Source organism: Dendropsophus ebraccatus, chromosome 6, assembly GCF_027789765.1.
Source record: "Dendropsophus ebraccatus isolate aDenEbr1 chromosome 6, aDenEbr1.pat, whole genome shotgun sequence".
NCBI classification, from domain to species: domain Eukaryota; kingdom Metazoa; phylum Chordata; class Amphibia; order Anura; family Hylidae; genus Dendropsophus; species Dendropsophus ebraccatus.
In genome coordinates this window covers 119,867,020-119,886,361 of record NC_091459.1, presented here as the reverse complement: position 1 = coordinate 119,886,361, position 19,342 = coordinate 119,867,020, and the positions used below count along the sequence as shown (strand labels likewise).

At 44.8% G+C, this 19,342-nt stretch overlaps 1 protein-coding gene across 1 annotated transcript; it reads right to left on the bottom strand.

The window, feature by feature from the left end:
• Positions 1-859: 859 nt before the first annotated feature.
• On the bottom strand, positions 860-18,077 carry DNAJC27 (DnaJ heat shock protein family (Hsp40) member C27). The gene is made up of 8 exons (XM_069975763.1): positions 17,893-18,077; positions 13,758-13,931; positions 9,851-9,933; positions 7,492-7,561; positions 6,462-6,626; positions 6,237-6,359; positions 5,795-5,955; positions 860-3,711 (listed from the first exon to the last, which is right to left on the bottom strand). The coding sequence occupies exons 2-8, from the start codon at positions 13,842-13,844 to the stop codon at positions 3,579-3,581; spliced, it is 822 nt and encodes a 273-aa protein (XP_069831864.1). The 5' UTR covers positions 13,845-13,931; positions 17,893-18,077; the 3' UTR covers positions 860-3,578.
• Positions 18,078-19,342: the final 1,265 nt, after the last annotated feature.

Sequence of the window (19,342 nt, the reverse complement as noted above, 5' to 3'; positions counted from 1 at the left end):
TATCTATCTATCTATCTATCTATCTATCTGATAAGTACTGGAAGACTTGAGATTTTTAAACAGAGGTAATTTATAAATCTATATAAGTTTCTGAAACCAGTTAATTTTAAAAAATAAAAATTGCTGGAGTACCCCTTTAACTTACTTTAGCATAAGGTGTATAAATACCTGCATTTGCAACTACATGATGGTGCAGGTACAGCAAGGGGGTCAAATGTGTTGGGGGCGCTTGTGAAAATGTGGTAAGGGATAAGCAGTAGAGGGAGGGAGAGCGTTCACCATGGTAAGAGCTCTATAGAGTACCCCTTTTAACTTCATGGCAATGTACCTCAAACCGCCACTACTGACCACAGCATGGTGACTTCTGCTGGATGCAACCACGACCAGGAGACGTGTTATGCTTCTCCATAAAACATGAACAGCCATAGATCAAACTTTAGACATGTGACCTGCTACAGTGACTTCGATTGAACGGAGCTGCAGTACCAGATACAACCTGAAGACAGGAGTGGCGCTGTTATGTTTTTTTTTTGTTCCTGGACAACCCCTTTAATTCAGACCCCAAATTACAGCTTCACTAACCGGCACAAGCGTCTGGGGGAAAACACAGGGTACTGGATGTCCTGAGTGCCAGCCTCCATTGCTACAGAACAGTCACAGGAACCCCAGACACCCCATCAGAGCCCAGCAATGATGCGTAAAGCTGTAGAATGTGATGTCATATCTCAGTGATGTCATATCCCCAACAGACAACCCCTAAAAGTGAGTGACGCAGTGATGTCATCGTACTTTGTGATCTCCGACAACCTGAAACGCGTCAAATCAGTCTAAAATTCATTGAAGAAAAACATGAGACGTCTAAATGTAAAACCCGAGCTTTTTATGGAAGGTAAAAACACAACACAAGATATACAAACGTAAGAATACAGCACTCGGGGGGAGAATAAAAAGAAACGTCTATAAGGAAAGGAAACCAGGTGATTGTAGACATCTATTCTGCTGGTCGAGCTTCACCTCGTGTCACCATCGGCACTAGGATCTGTCTGTTATTTCCAGTGCATATTATGTAAAAACCATCAACATGTAGGCCACCTGCTGTTGACTGATCAGATATTTTCATAACTAGGGTGTGGCTCATTACAGAGTAAAAGCATTGATCACCTATTCACTAGATATGTGATTATTGCTGAAATCTGTAGAGGACCCTCAATGACTGCTAGAACGAAGGACCCCTGTACTCCCAACCATGGCTGGGGTGGGGGAATGGAGCTGCAATAAAGCTTTTCAGCCAAAACGTTTTTAATGGCTGACAAAACAGAATAAAAAAAAAAGTTAAAAGATCCATCAACAGCAGTTACCCTGCTTGTTGATGGTTTCCACATGGGAACAAATACCAAAACATCCATTATATTTCACCTTCACTCATGAAGCAGAATAAGGGAAGTAGGTGTGAAAAATATTACATTATAGCATAAAATATAAAATTATCTATTATATATAACATAAACCTCCAGTATAATAGTACAACATAAACCTCAATAATAATATAACATACAATGATATAGAACATAAATTATAACAAAAGTCACATGACCACCTCCAAGTGCACACCTATGACTGGCGTTCCCAACTAGACTAATTTGCATAATAATTGACAATAGGGTGTGGCTTGACCTCATTTCCACACTCCATCTGCTGCAGAATAGATTCCCCCCCCCACCAATCACAGGACCCCAGTAAACACATCTATCAGGTAGATGAGATCACCTGACAACGAGGAGCATTAATTTGTCAATTTATGTAGTTCACTAGAGTATCACAATCCAAAGCTGAATTTAGAATTCAGCAGAATTCAGAGCTGAAATCTCCCAGTATCCTCTGCTTGTTCAGTGTCTTTGTAGCCTTGTTTGGTCTGGTCTGTAATGTAATGTATGTACACAGTGACCCCACCAGCAGAATAGTGATTGCAGCTCTGGAGTATAATGCAGGATGTTACTCAGGATCAGTAGAGGATAAATAATATATGTACACAGTGACCCCACCAGCAGAATAGTGAGTGCAGCTCTGGATTATAATACAGGATGTAACTCAGGATCAGTACAGGATAAGTAATGTAATATATGTACACAGTGACCCCATCAGCAGAATAGTGAGTGAAGCTCTGAAGTATAATACAGGATTTAACTCAGGATCAGTACAGGATAAGTAATGTAATATATGTACACAGTGACCCCACCAGCAGAATAGTGAGTGAAGCTCTGAAGTATAATACAGGATGTAACTCAGGATCAGTACAGGATAAGTAATGTAATATATGTACACAGTAACCCCACCAGCAGAATAGTGAGTGAAGCTCTGAAGTATAACACAAGAAAAGTTTTGCTGCTGTGATGGTGAACAAGTACAGTAGAAGGGATGAATAATGCAAAGGAAGGGGCTATTCCATCGATCTGATGACATTAGCAACTTGCTGCTTTAACAACAAGACTGTTTCTAGTATCTCTGGGTGCCCACCTTTCTTTCCAGTTTAATTTTACTCTGTATAAAGAAGAAAACCCTCGCTTTTTAGTCATTGGAAACCATCCACAAGCAGGGTAAAGTTGTTATTCATGATTTTAAAAAAGCAGCGCTCCTTTCCAGAAAAGCAGCCCTAGGTGGTGTGTGGTTCAGCTCCCCTTTAATAGAACTGAGCTGCCTGCAATACCACACCTAACCTGAGGACAAGTGTGGCACTATTTCTAGAGAAAGCAGCCATGTTTTTTTTTCAGTCTGGATAACCCCAGTGACCACTTTTTATCTATTTTTAGTCTAGCTGCCCAATATTATGGTGTCCGTGTGCCAGGCTGCAGATTATTTAGAGCAAGAAAAGCATCAATGTTTAAACACAGATACATAAAAAGAACAGATCCATCAACAGCAACTTGTTGGCTGTCTCCAGATACATGGTAGCTGCCATTATAACGCTAGGTCCTACTTACTTATACATAAAAGATATATGCGGGGTTAGAGGGGAGCAAAGGGCTGGACGCATGTGGGCACAGACTTGGCACCATGTACTTTGCATAGAAAGAAATACTCTTCATGTGCTTTCAGATCTGCATGTAAGGACCTAGCTCCATGGTATTAGGCTTGGTCACACTTCATGGTAACATGGAAGCTAGGTGGCGCTGTTCTACAACCTCTACAGAGCTGACATAAAGACACAATGCCCCCTAAATGTATAGGCAGCCCCTATAACACAATCTGCTACTATTCACCTCCTTCTATGTGTATTATAAAACATCTCTTACTCTTCTAAAAACATCACATTGAATACAACAGGGAAATAACAGACACGACCAGAACTACGCAACCTGGTTGTGCTTATACGGCTAGAACCGCCCACGAGGAGCGAGCCGGGCTCCGCCTGTGCATAGAGACCAATGGAAGCGTCCACATTGTGTTTGCATGCAGCCTATACTGTATTATAAATATGGCGGTGTATTGTCCACAAGGGCGGGACGCAGAGCCCCGGTACAATCTTTTAGTGCTTGACGTGTCAGGAATCTTACGGTGATATTAAACCATATCCGCACTCTTTATTTTATGTTCTTCAGTAACGCCGTCCGGGCGTTCACAACCGCCTTAAAGGCGTCTTCACTACCTGGAGCCACACATTTGTCTGGGTGAAGGAGCACGGCTAGCTTCCGATAGGCTTTGTTCACTTCTTCCCTAGGAGGAGAAAGAAAAAGAGAAACAGGTTAATATGCACTTCTATCCATAATATTTATACCAGAATACTGCCATATAGTGACAAGCAGTACCGCCAAACAGTGCACCCAAATAATATTACTATACTGTGCTCATAAAAATAGCACCATATAGTGACAAGCAGTACCGCCAAACACTGCACCCAAATATTAATAGATAAATAATATTACTATACTGTGCTCATAGAATACCACGATATACTGCCATACAGAGCCCAAACAACAGATATCACCCATATTCTGCTTATAAAATACCATCATATAAAACTGCCAAACAGCGTCCAAATATTATCATATACTGCTTATAAAATACCATGATATAGTACTGCAAAACAGCGCCCTGAATAATAACAGATAACTAATATTACCATACTGTGCTCAGTAGCCATATAGTACTGCCAAATAGCACCCCAGATAAGAGAGAAATAATATTACCATACTGTTACAAAATATGGCATTCAGTGTCCAAATAATACCACCATATAACATCTTAAAGTGAATCTGTCACCACCTGACTATCTACCGGGCGGGTGGCACTGCTGGATAGATATCAATGAAAGCATTCAGAACATACCTTTGTTGTCCATGTTTTAATTTTCATAAAAAACATCTTTATCTGGGCTGTGAATGGTGTCAAAGAGGCGGGGCATATTATTCCCTGGGCCCTAGAACCTTACTGTGCTGTATGCCCGCCACTTAGTATATTTAGAGACACGCATTGTGCATACTACCCAGAGAGGTGTAGGAAGTTAAAAGTTAACCCCCTTTCAACAGAGCACAGTATGGCACCCAAGGGGTTAAATTAGAATACAAAGCATACCCACACAGACAGAAAGCAGCTATCTGTAAAGGAGCAGAACATCTGTCAAAATGATAGGTGTTCTGCTTCTGCCTTTTTTTTTTTTTGTCTCTATGTAACTTTTAAATATTGGTTTTGTGAGGACTACAACGATGACTAGTGGATTTTTAATAAAATGGTTAAAGAGGGTTGTGGGGTGTTTTAATTTCAATAAATTCTATTGTGTATTGTCTTTTTTTAATGCACTTTACAGGCTTAGTAGAGAAAGTTGTCTGATAGACGGCATCTATTACTAAGCAGCTGCTTAGCGTTAGCCCGTAAAATGGCTAACACGAACCTCCGCATTATTACCCCAGTACCCACCGCACCAGGGGTACTGGATTTATAATGTGAGGGGTAGGGTGACAATACACAATACATTTTTTTAATTGAATAAAAAAATTCCCCCACACCCCTCATTAACCATTTTATTAAAAATAAAAATCTGCATCGCCGCTATCCAACGTAGTCCTCAGGATAACGATATTTGAAAAAACAAAAAAAGAGAGTCAAAAAAAAAAAAAAAGCTGAAGCAGAACACCCATCATTTTGATGCAGATAGCAGCTTAACGTCTGAATCCACAAGGTTAGGTGAAGATGCTATACATCGTCTTCAATCTTCAGCTCCTTCATCTGCAATGAGCTAATAAACCGCTGCAGCAGTGTCCTGCCCCAGCTAATTGATGGCTCATTGAAGGAGCAGCCATAGAAGACGCAGCACACCAGGAGCCAAGGATGGTAAGTATATTTTCTGAATCCCCTCAATGGGTTAAGGCTTTGGAAATGCATTCCCACAGCCTTCAAGGGTGTTGTCCAGGCTTAGAAAAAACACGGCTACTTTCTTCCATAAAACAGAACCTCTCCTGTCCACAGTTTTAGGTGTGGTTTATCTCAGTTCCATTGAAGTGAATGGAGCTGAATTGTAATACCACACACAATTGGAGGACAGGGGTGGTACTCTTTCTGGAAGAAAGTAGCTGTGCTTTTCTCATTCTGGATAACCCCTTTAAAGCTTGTTTATTGGTTGCTCAGCAGCCTATCAACAAGTTTTCTTTTTTTAAAACTGAACATTGATTTCTGCTCTGGATTCGAGCACAGATCCGTACGTTACAGTTTGGGTCTGCTCATAACTAATCATATCTGTTTATTAGCCTATACTATGTATTACTCCTGCCCTCATATATATTTAGGGAAATCCTGGGTTTACCTGGTGGCCCCGGGCTTCACCCCCAACATGTCCCAGCTGTCCTTGCTGTTGCGAATCCGTCGAATAGAATCCGCCTGTTCTTTGGTGAAGCCGATAGTAATGGAGGAGAGGGGCTTCTTGCCTCCGTTGTCACATAAGTCCACAATGGCGGAATAAAAAGCCTGATGAGAGAAGACACAGCTGAGTATGTCACTGGACTATTTGCCATGCTTCATCAAGTCAAGAGAATGCAAAATGATTTATGGCAGTCCTATGTAACACCACAGATAACACAGTGATGACTCTCTGAGTACAGATAATGTAGTAGATGGGACCTGCAGTCCTATGTAACACCACAGATAACACATTTCTATATGGTCATGGGGCATGCCACAAGACATACTCGGCTCTGCTACGTCAGCAGTTCTATAACTTCGTATCAGAATATCTGGTCACATGTTACCTGGAACATCTCATTGATTCCCTCCCCGCTCTGCGCGGACGTTTCGAAGTACAGGAAGCCCCTGCTCTCGGCCCAGAGCCGCCCCTCACTCTCATCCACACATCGATGCTTAGTGCAGTCAATCTGTGAAAGACACACAGTGACCTCATGTTGCGCTGTATACAGGAGGTATGTGTATATATAGCAGTATTCTTTTCCGCTGCCCCCTCAGGTCATGGCACACACCTTGTTGGCGCAGACGGCAAACACAATGTTTTCGATGCTCCCCTGCGGGCCCAGCTCCTGCTTCATCTCCGATAACCAGGCATCCAGACTATCGAAGGATTCCTTCTGACATACGTCATAGACCAGAATCACCCCCTGCGTGTCCTTGTAGAACTCGTTCCGGACCTTGGAGGGCGGCAAAGAACCTTACTATAAGACCGAGCAATAAGTCTCCACCTGTGTTCCAGTACCTGGAAACAAATCTGCCAACACTGACTCCACCCCTACCGACCCCATCACTCCACCCCCGTGTCGCCCACATGACTTTCTTCCCTACCAGCCCTGTGACTCCACCCCCCTAACGGTCCTTCTTTTTCAGTTTTATATATAAAGACCTACCTGAAAAATTTTCCAGTGCAATGAAAATGAGAACAAAGCAACTTTGCTACTAATCTTAGACATTTTGTATCCACAGCTCCGTTACAGACCTGTGTATCCATGGCAACAGACTACAAGGAAACCCTGTGTAGTCTGATCCTGCAGTCATCGGTCTCTTAATATCAGTCCCAACTGGAACATTAGTAACAAAGACACAGACATATAGGAGTTTCTAGACCAGACTACAAAGGCTTGTTTGTAGTCAGTTACCATGGAGATAAATAGGTCTACATTGGAGCTGTTTATATGAAAAACTAATTTTTAATCAAGTTTTTTTTCCACACACGAGGTTAAAGTAATACTGTCATCCCACTTTCTCTTGCTTCATTTCATCAATGGACAGTGTCAAATAGGTGGGGCTTCACAGAGGTAGGGCCCCATCGGGGAGGAGCGTGAAGCCCTGCCTAGGGGACACTGTCCACCAATGAAATTAAGCATTTTTAGAGTAGAAAGCAGACACAGACAAGTTTTATACAGATATATATCTATTGTGCAGCATCTAAGCTTGTAGATGGTGTGGAGAACCGCTCATAGAGTAAGGGGGGTAGGGGTGGGGTGACAATATCACTTTCAGCTTATAATGATACAGATCCTCCACATTCATATAACTTACCTCATAGAAGAACGGGTGGCCCGCCATGTCAAATATATTAACCTTGATTTCTCGTTCTTTGATTAGGACTCTGGAAAAGAAAACACGAGACAGGGGTGTTAGAAAGGGTAAAGGTCACTTTGAGGATATGTTCCTGCTTGCTGTGCTGAAATCACTCTTAAAGGGAGAAAGGAAAAGTCTTGCAACTAGTTTTTTTTTAATCTGCCATAACAAACAGTTACAACTCACCCCTCCCCGTGCTGTTGCAGTGCCGGACTGCTGCCCGTGACTCCCGCCGGGCTACAGGAGTGCACAATCCATCAGCCAGAACAGGCATCTCCCCCCCCCCCCCCCTCGGGGAGCGCCTTCTGGTGGGGGTCCCAAAGCCCGTGAACAAGTGCTCTGCAGGCACCGGGGGAGGTAAGTAATGATCGTTTATTATGTTCTCCCATGCTGGCTGTAAAATTTGTCAAATTGCCGGACTTCTCCTTTAAGTTTGAACAGGATTATTTAGATTATTATGTTTTTACAAAACTGTCTCTGATGAGGTCATCATTACATCTTTTGATTAAAGGAGAAATTATTAACTATAACCAGCAGGTGGCGGCATCACACCAGGATAACAGAGAAGAGAATGGGAGAAGAGAAGATTGTAATCTGGAGAGTATTCTAGAAAGCCTGTGTATACAGGTGACTAGGCTTCACTGGATATATAGGGCAGAAGTCTGCCGTGTGTATAGATGGTGGGTGGCACTTATGGGGGCATGAGGCGCTGAATGCCATGCAGGCATGATAAGGCAGCAAGTATATATTCACTGTGCGGTTCAGGGAAGAAACAGAGTGCTGCACCTCACACCTATGGCTGATACTAGTGCCGCTTGGCTAAATAAAAAACACATCAGAATTTTGTGTATGAATTGATCAAGCCATACTGCCCCATGTACCTCGTGCCGGTATCTGATACACATGGGTCCCTACACTAAGTCCACACCGTGCCAGTCAGTGGCCACCAACCCCGCAGGCGTGCACAGCCAGGGAACGGGGGCCATGGGACGGCCCTGCGACCCCCATGCCACAGGACCAGACCCAAAAACACCACACCAGAACCCGGCCAGCACCGCCGGCGGAGAAGGTCGCCCCCAAGCAGCACAAGTCTGGATAAGGTATTGCGCTCACCATAGCTGCAGCAAACAGAATGGGAAGAAACAGGAGGGATTAAAACCATGTGCACTCAGGTGTCTCCTGCTAATTGCGGTCATGTGGGTCTCACCAGGAGGAGTGCAATACACGGAGAAAAGAGAGAAACAAAATGCGGTTCAGGGAAGAAACAGAGTGCTGCACCTCACACCTATGGCTGATACTAGTGCCGCTTGGCTAAATAAAAAACACATCAGAATTTTGTGTATGAATTGATCAAGCCATACTGCCCCATGTACCTCGTGCCGGTATCTGATACACATGGGTCCCTACACTAAGTCCACACCGTGCCAGTCAGTGGCCACCAACCCCGCAGGCGTGCACAGCCAGGGAACGGGGGCCATGGGACGGCCCTGCGACCCCCATGCCACAGGACCAGACCCAAAAACACCACACCAGAACCCGGCCAGCACCGCCGGCGGAGAAGGTCGCCCCCAAGCAGCACAAGTCTGGATAAGGTATTGCGCTCACCATAGCTGCAGCAAACAGAATGGGAAAAAACAGGAGGGATTAAAACCATGTGCACTCAGGTGTCTCCTGCTAATTGCGGTCATGTGGGTCTCACCAGGAGGAGTGCAATACACGGAGAAAAGAGAGAAACAAAATGCGGTTCAGGGAAGAAACAGAGTGCTGCACCTCACACCTATGGCTGATACTAGTGCCGCTTGGCTAAATAAAAAACACATCAGAATTTTGTGTATGAATTGATCAAGCCATACTGCCCCATGTACCTCGTGCCGGTATCTGATACACATGGGTCCCTACACTAAGTCCACACCGTGCCAGTCAGTGGCCACCAACCCCGCAGGCGTGCACAGCCAGGGAACGGGGGCCATGGGACGGCCCTGCGACCCCCATGCCACAGGACCAGACCCAAAAACACCACACCAGAACCCGGCCAGCACCGCCGGCGGAGAAGGTCGCCCCCAAGCAGCACAAGTCTGGATAAGGTATTGCGCTCACCATAGCTGCAGCAAACAGAATGGGAAAAAACAGGAGGGATTAAAACCATGTGCACTCAGGTGTCTCCTGCTAATTGCGGTCATGTGGGTCTCACCAGGAGGAGTGCAATACACGGAGAAAAGAGAGAAACAAAATGCGGTTCACTGTATTGTTACTGTATAGAAGGGTAGGGTCACAATCCGGTTCCACTGATAGGTACATACACTGATCTGGTACTTACTTTGTGACACCATAATCAATCCCGATCGTCGTCTGATACTTGGGGACAAAACGCTTTTCGCAGTAACGCTTTATAATGCAGCTCTGGAGAAAGAGAACAAAAGCAGAATAGTGAGTGCAGCTCTGGAGTATAATACAGGATGTAACTCAGGATCAGTAATGTATGTACACAGTGACCCCACCAGCAGAATAGTGAGTGCAGCTCTGGAGTGTAATACAGGATGTAACTCAGGATCAGTAATGTATGTACACAGTGACCCCACCAGCAGAATAGTGAGTGCAGCTCTGGAGTGTAATACAGGATGTAACTCAGGATCAGTAATGTATGTACACAGTGACCCAACCAGCAGAATAGTGAGTGCAGCTCTGGAGTATATTATAGGATGTAACTCAGGATCAGTACAGGATCAGTAATGTAATGTATGTACACAGTGACCCCACCAGCATAATAGTGAGTGCAGCTCTGGGGTGTAATACAGGATGTAACTCAGGATCAGTACAGGATAAGTAATGTAATGTATGTACACAGTGACCCCACCAGCATAATAGTGAGTGCAGCTCTGGGGTATAATACAGGATGTAACTCAGGATCAGTAATGTATGTACACAGTAGGGATGCACGATGCACCGAAATATCGATACTTCGGGCAAAAAAATCAATACCAGGATTTCCTGGTATCGATACTTCATGTTACGCTGCATAATAGTGCAGTGCATAAAGTACAGTGCAGAGAACACGGCCGGCGGCTATCTGAGCGCCGGCCGTGTTCTCTGTATGCCTCTCCCTGCCCCCTGCGGTCACCTCCGCTGCGCGGCTCTCCCTCCGCTCCCAGCGGCGCCATTTTCAAATAGCCGGCACTTGTGTAGATGCGGCTGTCACACTGACAGCTGCATCTAACCACTCCGTATGCAGCAGGGGTGGCTACTGTGTGTAGCAGACCCCCGCTGCCGGTGTTTCTCTGATAATAGAGTCCGGCTCGGCCAGACTCTGTTATCAGGGAAATGGTTTATGCAGCGGAGCCGGAGCTGCACAGAGGTCTGGGGGCTGGGGAGAGAAGACTGAGAGCAGGAGGTCCCGCAGAGGAGGACGGAGGAGGCGGGTGGATGTGCAGCACATGTGAGGATAGAGCCAGCTGGCAGGTGGGGGAGGGGACGGGGCTGTGAGGAGCAGACATCAGTGATGTGGGGGGTGACTGGGGGGAAGGGTGGGGGGTGACTGGGGGGAGGGTGGGTCGGCCTTGCTCTGGCTATAGTCTGTGTGCGATCCTGTGTGACCTCCTCTTTCTCAGCAATTTTGGTGATTGGTGCAGATAGCAGCTGTGTGGGCAGTCAAGGTATCTGATGCAGCAGAGCTGTCTTAGTGATATCGGATGCAGCAGAGCTGTCTTAGTGATAGCTGATGCAGCAGAGCTGTCTTAGTGATATCGGATGTAGCAGAGCTGTCTTAGTGATAGCTGATGTAGCAGAGCTGTCTTAGTGATAGCTGATGCAGCAGAGCTGTCTTAGTGATAGCTGATGCAGCAGAGCTGTCTTAGTGATAGCTGATGCAGCAGAGCTGTCTTAGTGATAGCTGATGCAGCAGAGCTGTCTTATTGATAGCTGATGCAGCAGAGCTGTCTTAGTGTTATCTGATGCAGCAGAGCTGTCTTAGTGTTATCTGATGCAGCAGAGCTGTCTTAGTGATAGCTGATGCAGCAGAGCTGTCTTAGTGATAGCTGATGCAGCAGAGCTGTCTTAGTGATAGCTGATGCAGCAGAGCTGTCTTAGTGTTATCTGATGCAGCAGAGCTGTCTTAGTGTTATCTGATGCAGCAGAGCTGTCTTAGTGTTATCTGATGCAGCAGAGCTGTCTTAGTGATAGCTGATGCAGCAGAGCTGTCTTAGTGATAGCTGATGCAGCAGAGCTGTCTTAGTGATAGCTGATGCAGCAGAGCTGTCTTAGTGATAGCTGATGCAGCAGAGCTGTCTTAGTGATAGCTGATGCAGCAGAGCTGTCTTAGTGATAGCTGATGCAGCAGAGCTGTCTTAGTGATATCTGATGCAGCAGAGCTGTCTTAGTGATAGCTGATGCAGCAGAGCTGTCTTAGTGATAGCTGATGCAGCAGAGCTGTCTTAGTGATAGCTGATGCAGCAGAGCTGTCTTAGTGATAGCTGATGCAGCAGAGCTGTCTTAGTGATAGCTGATGCAGCAGAGCTGTCTTAGTGATATCGGATGCAGCAGAGCTGTCTTAGTGATATCGGATGTAGCAGAGCTGTCTTAGTGATATCGGATGTAGCAGAGCTGTCTTAGTGATAGCTGATGTAGCAGAGCTGTCTTAGACAGATATCACTAACTTTACTTTTAACACAATAAAATAAAAATAGTCCAAAAATTGGTATCACTGTAATAGTGCAGGGGTATTATATTTCTACCACTGTATTTTGTTTTGTTTTTTTATACTTTACTAAGTATCGAACTGGTATTGAGTATCGAAATAAAAAAGTTAGTATCGGTATCGAACTCAAAATTCTGGTATCGTGACATCACTAGTACACAGTGACCCCACCAGCAGAATAGTGACTGCAGCTCTGGAGTATAATATCCCAAACCATGTTTATATGGACAGAACACATTTCTGTAGAGTTCCCCTATAACATGCAGTGTTCTCCCATTACACAGACCCTGTAGCCGGGTCTGCAGGATATAAGCTGTATGATAGTGGAGGATGGGATATATGTGCAGACGTATCACAGCAGGTGTCTGGAGCTGCAGTCTCAGATTCTGCTGCATTATGATTACAGGCCACAGTCACTTGCTTACAATTTAAAGGGCCAGTACACCTAAAGTTATAAGAGCTGCGGCCGATACCAGTCCCACATATACATATATGTGACATAAAGCAGTGATGATGATGGGGGTGGTGATACTGGACTGACTTTTAGCTAACATTCCTCATTCAGCAATGTAGTAGTAGGTTCCCCCCAATACGGGGGTCGCACACAGCAGGAAGAACATTCCGGACCAGTCAGGACACGTCGCTGTCACTGCTGCAGTCACATGATCCCGGCTAATGAGAAAACAGGAGATGCTGCACAAGGATCAGAGTGGGGGCCACAATGCCAGAGTATACTGCCCCCCATAACAGCACAACAAACAGAATGCAACACGGATGGCGGCGCCCACACTACACGGCACCGATGGCGGCGCCCACACTACACGGAACATCTGGGGTGTCCCAGTTACCTGCACTGTGAGATAGGATACGTAGACCTTCCTAAGTAGCTTTGTCCTATCCAGGCTAGTTCCTCTTGTGTCTCAGCATACTGCCCTGCACTTTTTAGACTGGTTCACAGTGTGGGCTAGGATGTTCCCAGACTCTTGTCCCTAGTGTAGTGTTTAGTACTGCATAGTAGATAGAGTAGAAGTACTGGAAGAACTGGTTGTCTCTAGCTGCATCTGCGTACATGTCTTAGACTCAACCAATTCAACTGAGCTTTGGTCCCGGACAGGGGCCCTGGCAAGAGCCAGGACCTGGCTTGGCTACAGCAGGGACATTTGCTCTGTGTGTCCTTCTCCCACGAGAATATGGGTAAAGACTGATGCTACAGCTCCTCCCACCAAATAACTACTTCCTACATGGGCTATGTACTCTACCCTGTGAGTGGTAGAAAGGAGTGTGTGCAAGAGAAAGAAAGAAGATAGATAATAGGCTGAATAGAAGCACCTCCTATAGGCTAGCACCGAATACACGGTACATATAAAACATTAACCCATTGCTAACTTCAGCTGTGCAAACAAGAACAGAGGTGTATAAAAAATACTGACATCTAGTGGTGAAACCTTAGAGTGCACTTAACCTGGAGTAAGAAGCTTTTTTGAGAGGTGAAAAGGAGAGACATAAAACACTCGTGGTACCACGCATTTCTTACCTTGCCCACCTCGGCGTTGCCCATACTGATGACTTTGATGCGCAGCGCCTTGCGGTTCTCCTTCCTCTTCTGTATGTTTGTCTCCATAGCTGCACAATACACAGGATGCCTATTCACTGACAGATGGGGAGCAGCGGGATGTGGGTGGACGGCAGGGATTATATACAGACAAACCTGAGGAGAAGGGAAATGTATAGAAAATATATGTCACTGTGTATCTGGTATATTACACTGTATATCCAGTATATTACACTGAGCTGTATATCCTGTATATTACACTGAGCTGTGTATATCCTGTATATCACACTGAGCTGTGTATATCCTGTATATCACACTGAGCTGTGTATATCCTGTATATCACACTGAGCTGTGTATATCCTGTATATCACACTGAGCTGTGTATATCCTGTATATCACACTGAGCTGTGTATATCCTGTATATCACACTGAGCTGTTTATCCCATATTTTACGCTGAGTGCTGTATATCATGTATATTACACTGAGCTGTATACTCTATAGATGACAGATACACGCTATATATACACTGTATACTCTATAGATGACAGATACACGCTATATAGTGTATACTCTATAGATGACAGATACAAGCTATATATACTGCATACTCTATAGATGACAGATAAAAGCTGTATATACTGTATACTCTATAGATGACACATGCAAGCTATATACCCTATATATTATATTTACTGTATACTCCATAGATGACAGATACACGCTATATATACTGTATACTCTATTGATGACAGATACACGCTATATATCCTGTATACTCTATAGATGAGATACACGCTATATATACTGCATACTCTATAGATGAGATACACGCTATATATACTGCATACTCTATAGATGAGATACACGCTATATATACTGCATACTCTATAGATGAGATACACGCTATATATACTGCATACTCTATAGATGAGATACATGCTATATATACTGCATACTCTATAGATGAGATACACATTATATATACTGCATACTCTATAGATGAGATACACATTATATATACTGCATACTCTATAGATGAGATACACGCTATATATCCTGTATACTCTATAGATGAGATACACGCTATATATCCTGTATACTCTATAGATGACACATGCAAGCTATATACCCTGTATATTATATATACTGTGGACTCCATAGATCGGTGATTTTCAACCTTTTTTGAGCCGCGGCACACTTTTTTTACTTAAAAAATCCCGGGGCACACCACCAACCAAAATGGCACAAAATGACACTAAACAGTACATATTATACATATAGTTAATAATATAGATTCTAAATGTATTTATACTCACTCAGTGTGAAACCTGGGCCTGTTTTCTTCTCCCCCCTGTGCTTCTCTCCACCATACTTCTCCCCCCTACTTCTCTCCTGTGCTTCTCTCCCCCATGCTTCTCTCCACCATACTTCTCCCCCCTGCTTCTCTCCTGTGCTTCTCTCCCCCATGCTTCCTTCCTGTGCTTCTCTCCACCATACTTCTCCCCCCTGTGCTTCTCTCCTGTGCTTTTCTCCACCATACTTCTCCCCCCTGTGCTTCTCTCTACCATATTTCTCCCCCCTGCGTCTCTCCACCATGCGTCTCTCCACCATGCGTCTCTCCCCCCTGTGCTTCTCCCCCCTGTGCTTCTCTCCCCCATGCTTCTCTCCCCCATGCTTCTCTCCACCATATTCCTCCCCCTGCTTCTCTCCTGCGCTTCTCTCCACCATACCTCTCCCCCATGCTTCTCTCCTGTGCTTCTCTCCACCATACTCCTCCCCCTGCTTCTCTCCTGTGCTTCTCTCCACCATACCTCTCCCCCATGCTTCTCTCCTGTGCTTCTCTCCACCATACTCCTCCCCCTGCTTCTCTCCCCCCTGCTTCTCTCAACCATACTTCTCCCCCCTGCTTCTCTCCTGTGCTTCTCTCCCCCATGCTTCTCTCCTGTGCTTCTCTCCACCATACTTCTCCCCTGTGCTTCTCTCCACCATACTTCTCCCCCCTGCTTCTCTCCCCCATGCTTCTCCCCCCTGTTTCTCTCCTGTGCTTTTCTCCACCATACTTCTCCCCCCTATGCTTCTCTCCCCCATGCTTCTCTCCACCAAACTTCTCTCCCCCCTGCTTCTCTCCGTTGTTTCTCTCCCCCTTCTTCCTCCTCTCCTCCTCACCTCCTCCGAGATGGTCGCCGCTGCTGCCCGCCTCACCTACTGTCCGCCCGTAGGGCCCGGACGTGCTCCTCCAATCAGCGGAGACCGGGAGCGTGGTGCACCACGCAACCGCCCACATAATAAGCCGCCACTGATCGCTCCGCATTGCCGGGGAACAAAACACAGGGGCACCATAGCTTGGGGAACTTTCCCCGCGGCACACCCGACCATGTGTCATGGTTGAAAATCACTGCCATAGATGACAGATACAAGCTATATATCCTGTACAGTCTATAGTTGACAGATACACGCTATATATACTGTATACTCTATAGATGACAGATACACGCTATATAACCCATATACTCTATAGATGACAGATACACAATATATACTGTATACTCTATAGATGACAGATACACGCTATATATCCTGTATACTCTATAGATGACAGATACACGCTATATAACCCATATACTCTATAGATGACAGATACACAATATATACTGTATACTCTATAGATGACAGATACACGCTATATACCCTGTATACTCTATAGATGACAGATACACGCTATATATATACTGTATACTCTATAGATGACATATACATGCTATATATCCCGTATACTCTATAGATGACAGATACACGATATATATCCCGTATACTCTATAGATGACAGATACACGCTATAGACACTGCATACTCTATAGATGACAGATACACACTATATATCCCGTATACTCTATAGATGACATATACACGATATATATACTGTATACTCTATAGATGACAGACACACAATATATACTGTATACTCTATAGATGACAGATAAAAGCTATATACCCTATATACTCTATAGATGACATATACACGCTATATATATACTGTATACTCTATAGATGACAGATACACGCTATATATACTGTATACTCTATAGATGACAGATACACGCTATATATACTGTATACTCTATAGATGACAGATACACGCTATATATACTGTATACTCTATAGATGACAGATACACGCTATATATATACTGTATACTCTATAGATGACATATACACGCTATATATACTGTATACTCTATAGATGACATATACACGCTATATACTGTATACTCTATAGATGACATATACACGCTATATATACTGTATACTCTATAGATGACAGACACACACTATATATACTGTATACTCTATAGATGACATATACCCGCTATATATACTGTATACTCTATAGATGACAGATAAAAGCTATATACCCTGTATACTCTATAGATGACAGATACACACTATATATACTGTATACTCTATAGATGACATATACACGCTATATATACTGTATACTCTATAGATGACATATACACGCTATATACTGTATACTGTATAGATGACAGATAAAAGCTATATACCCTGTATACTCTATAGATGACAGATACACACTATATATACTGTATACTCTATAGATGACATATACACGCTATATATACTGTATACTCTATCGATAACATATACACGCTATATATACTGTATACTCTATAGATAACATATACACGCTATATATACTGTATACTCTATAGATGACAGACACACACTATATAACCCATATACTCTATAGATGACAGATACACGCTATATATATACTGTATACTCTATAGATGACATATACAAGCTATATATACTGTATACTCTATAGATGACAGATACACGCTATATATATACTGTATACTCTATAGATAACATATACACGCTATATATACTGTATACTCTATAGATGACATATACACGCTATATATACTGTATACTCTATAGATGACAGATACACAATATATATACCCTGTATACTCTATAGATGACAGATACACGCTATATATACTGTATACTCTATAGATAACATATACATACACAGAGTCGCTATATAGAAAAGGGGGGGGCGCATGCAAGGTGACAGGGTCAGAGTCCTCACCTCTCCAGCAGAGGGCAGTGTGCGGGTCACAGCATCTGCTCCCCCGTTGGGGGCTGCTCAGCCCCGGGTCGCCCTCTGATCTCTGTCACGTGAGCACCGGCGCTGCAGCAGTAACGCGAACGGGAATAGTAGGCGGGCACACATGACGTCATCCCTTAGCAGCAAACAAAACTGGTAACGATTAGGAGGCGGGTCTTTCGACGTTTCCCCGCCCACCAGTAGGTCGCACGTTTTAAGCACGCCCCGTTTCATATTGGAAACTACATTACCCGGCATGCTCCGGTGTGATGCGTACAAACGTGCGGTGGTCTCCTAGCGACGGGGCCGAAATCCTGTCAGAAGGGAGCAGAGGAGGTGTACAGGCTGACAGATGTGATGGTGGAGCGGTGCCCTGCTGTGTATACAGGATACTGATCCGTGTCACAGTACAGGGGGGTCAGCAGCTGCCAGAGGCCACAGCCTGTATACCGGGGCATGGACCATGTACCGGGGCACGGACCGTATACCGGGGTATAGCCCATGTACCGGGGCATAGTCCATGTACCAGGGCATAGACCATATACCAGGGCATAGACCATATACCAGGGCATAGGCCATGTACCAGGGCATAGACCATGTACCAGGGCATAGACCATATACCAGGGCATAGACCATATACCAGGGCATAGGCCATGTACCAGGGCATAGACCATATACCAGGGCATAGCCCATGTACCAGGCCATAGACCATATACCGGGGTATAGCCCATGTACCGGGGCACGGACCGTATACTGGGGCATAGCCCATATACCGGGCCATAGACCATATACCAGGCCATAGACCATGTACCGGGGCACGGACCGTGTACCAGGGCATATCCCATATACCAGGCCATAGCCCATGTACCAGGCCATAGCCCATATACCAGGGCATAGTCCATATACCAGGCCATAGCTCATGTACCAGGGCATAGCCCATATACCGGGGCATAGCCCATGTACCGGGGCATAGCCCATATACCAGGCCATAGGCCATGTACCGGGCCACAGACCATATACCAGGGCATAGTCCATATACCAGGCCATAGATCATATACCAGGGCATAGACCATATACCAGGCCATAGGCCATGTACCGGGCCACAGACCATATACCAGGGCATAGTCCATGTACCAGGCCATAGACCATATACCAGGGCATAGATCATATACCAGGCCATAGATCATATACCAGGCCATAGGCCATGTACCGGGCCACAGACCATATACCAGGGCATAGTCCATGTACCAGGCCATAGACCATATACCAGGGCATATCCCATATACCAGGCCATAGATCATATACCAGGGCATATCCCATATACCAGGCCATAGATCATATACCAGGCCATAGGCCATGTACCGGGCCACAGACCATATACCAGGGCATAGTCCATGTACCAGGCCATAGACCATATACCAGGGCATATCCC

Excerpts from the sequence above, each read along its gene's own strand:
- DNAJC27 (XM_069975763.1), bottom strand. The coding sequence starts at position 13,844 with ATGGAGACAAACATACAGAAGAGGAAGGAGAACCGCAAGGCGCTGCGC. Across the intron at positions 7,562-9,850 it reads ATTGATTATGGTGTCACAAA|AGTCCTAATCAAAGAACGAG; the intron begins GTAAGTACCAGA and ends TTTCTTTTCCAG. Across the intron at positions 5,956-6,236 it reads GAATCAATGAGATGTTCCAG|GCTTTTTATTCCGCCATTGT; the intron begins GTAACATGTGAC and ends TTCTCTCATCAG.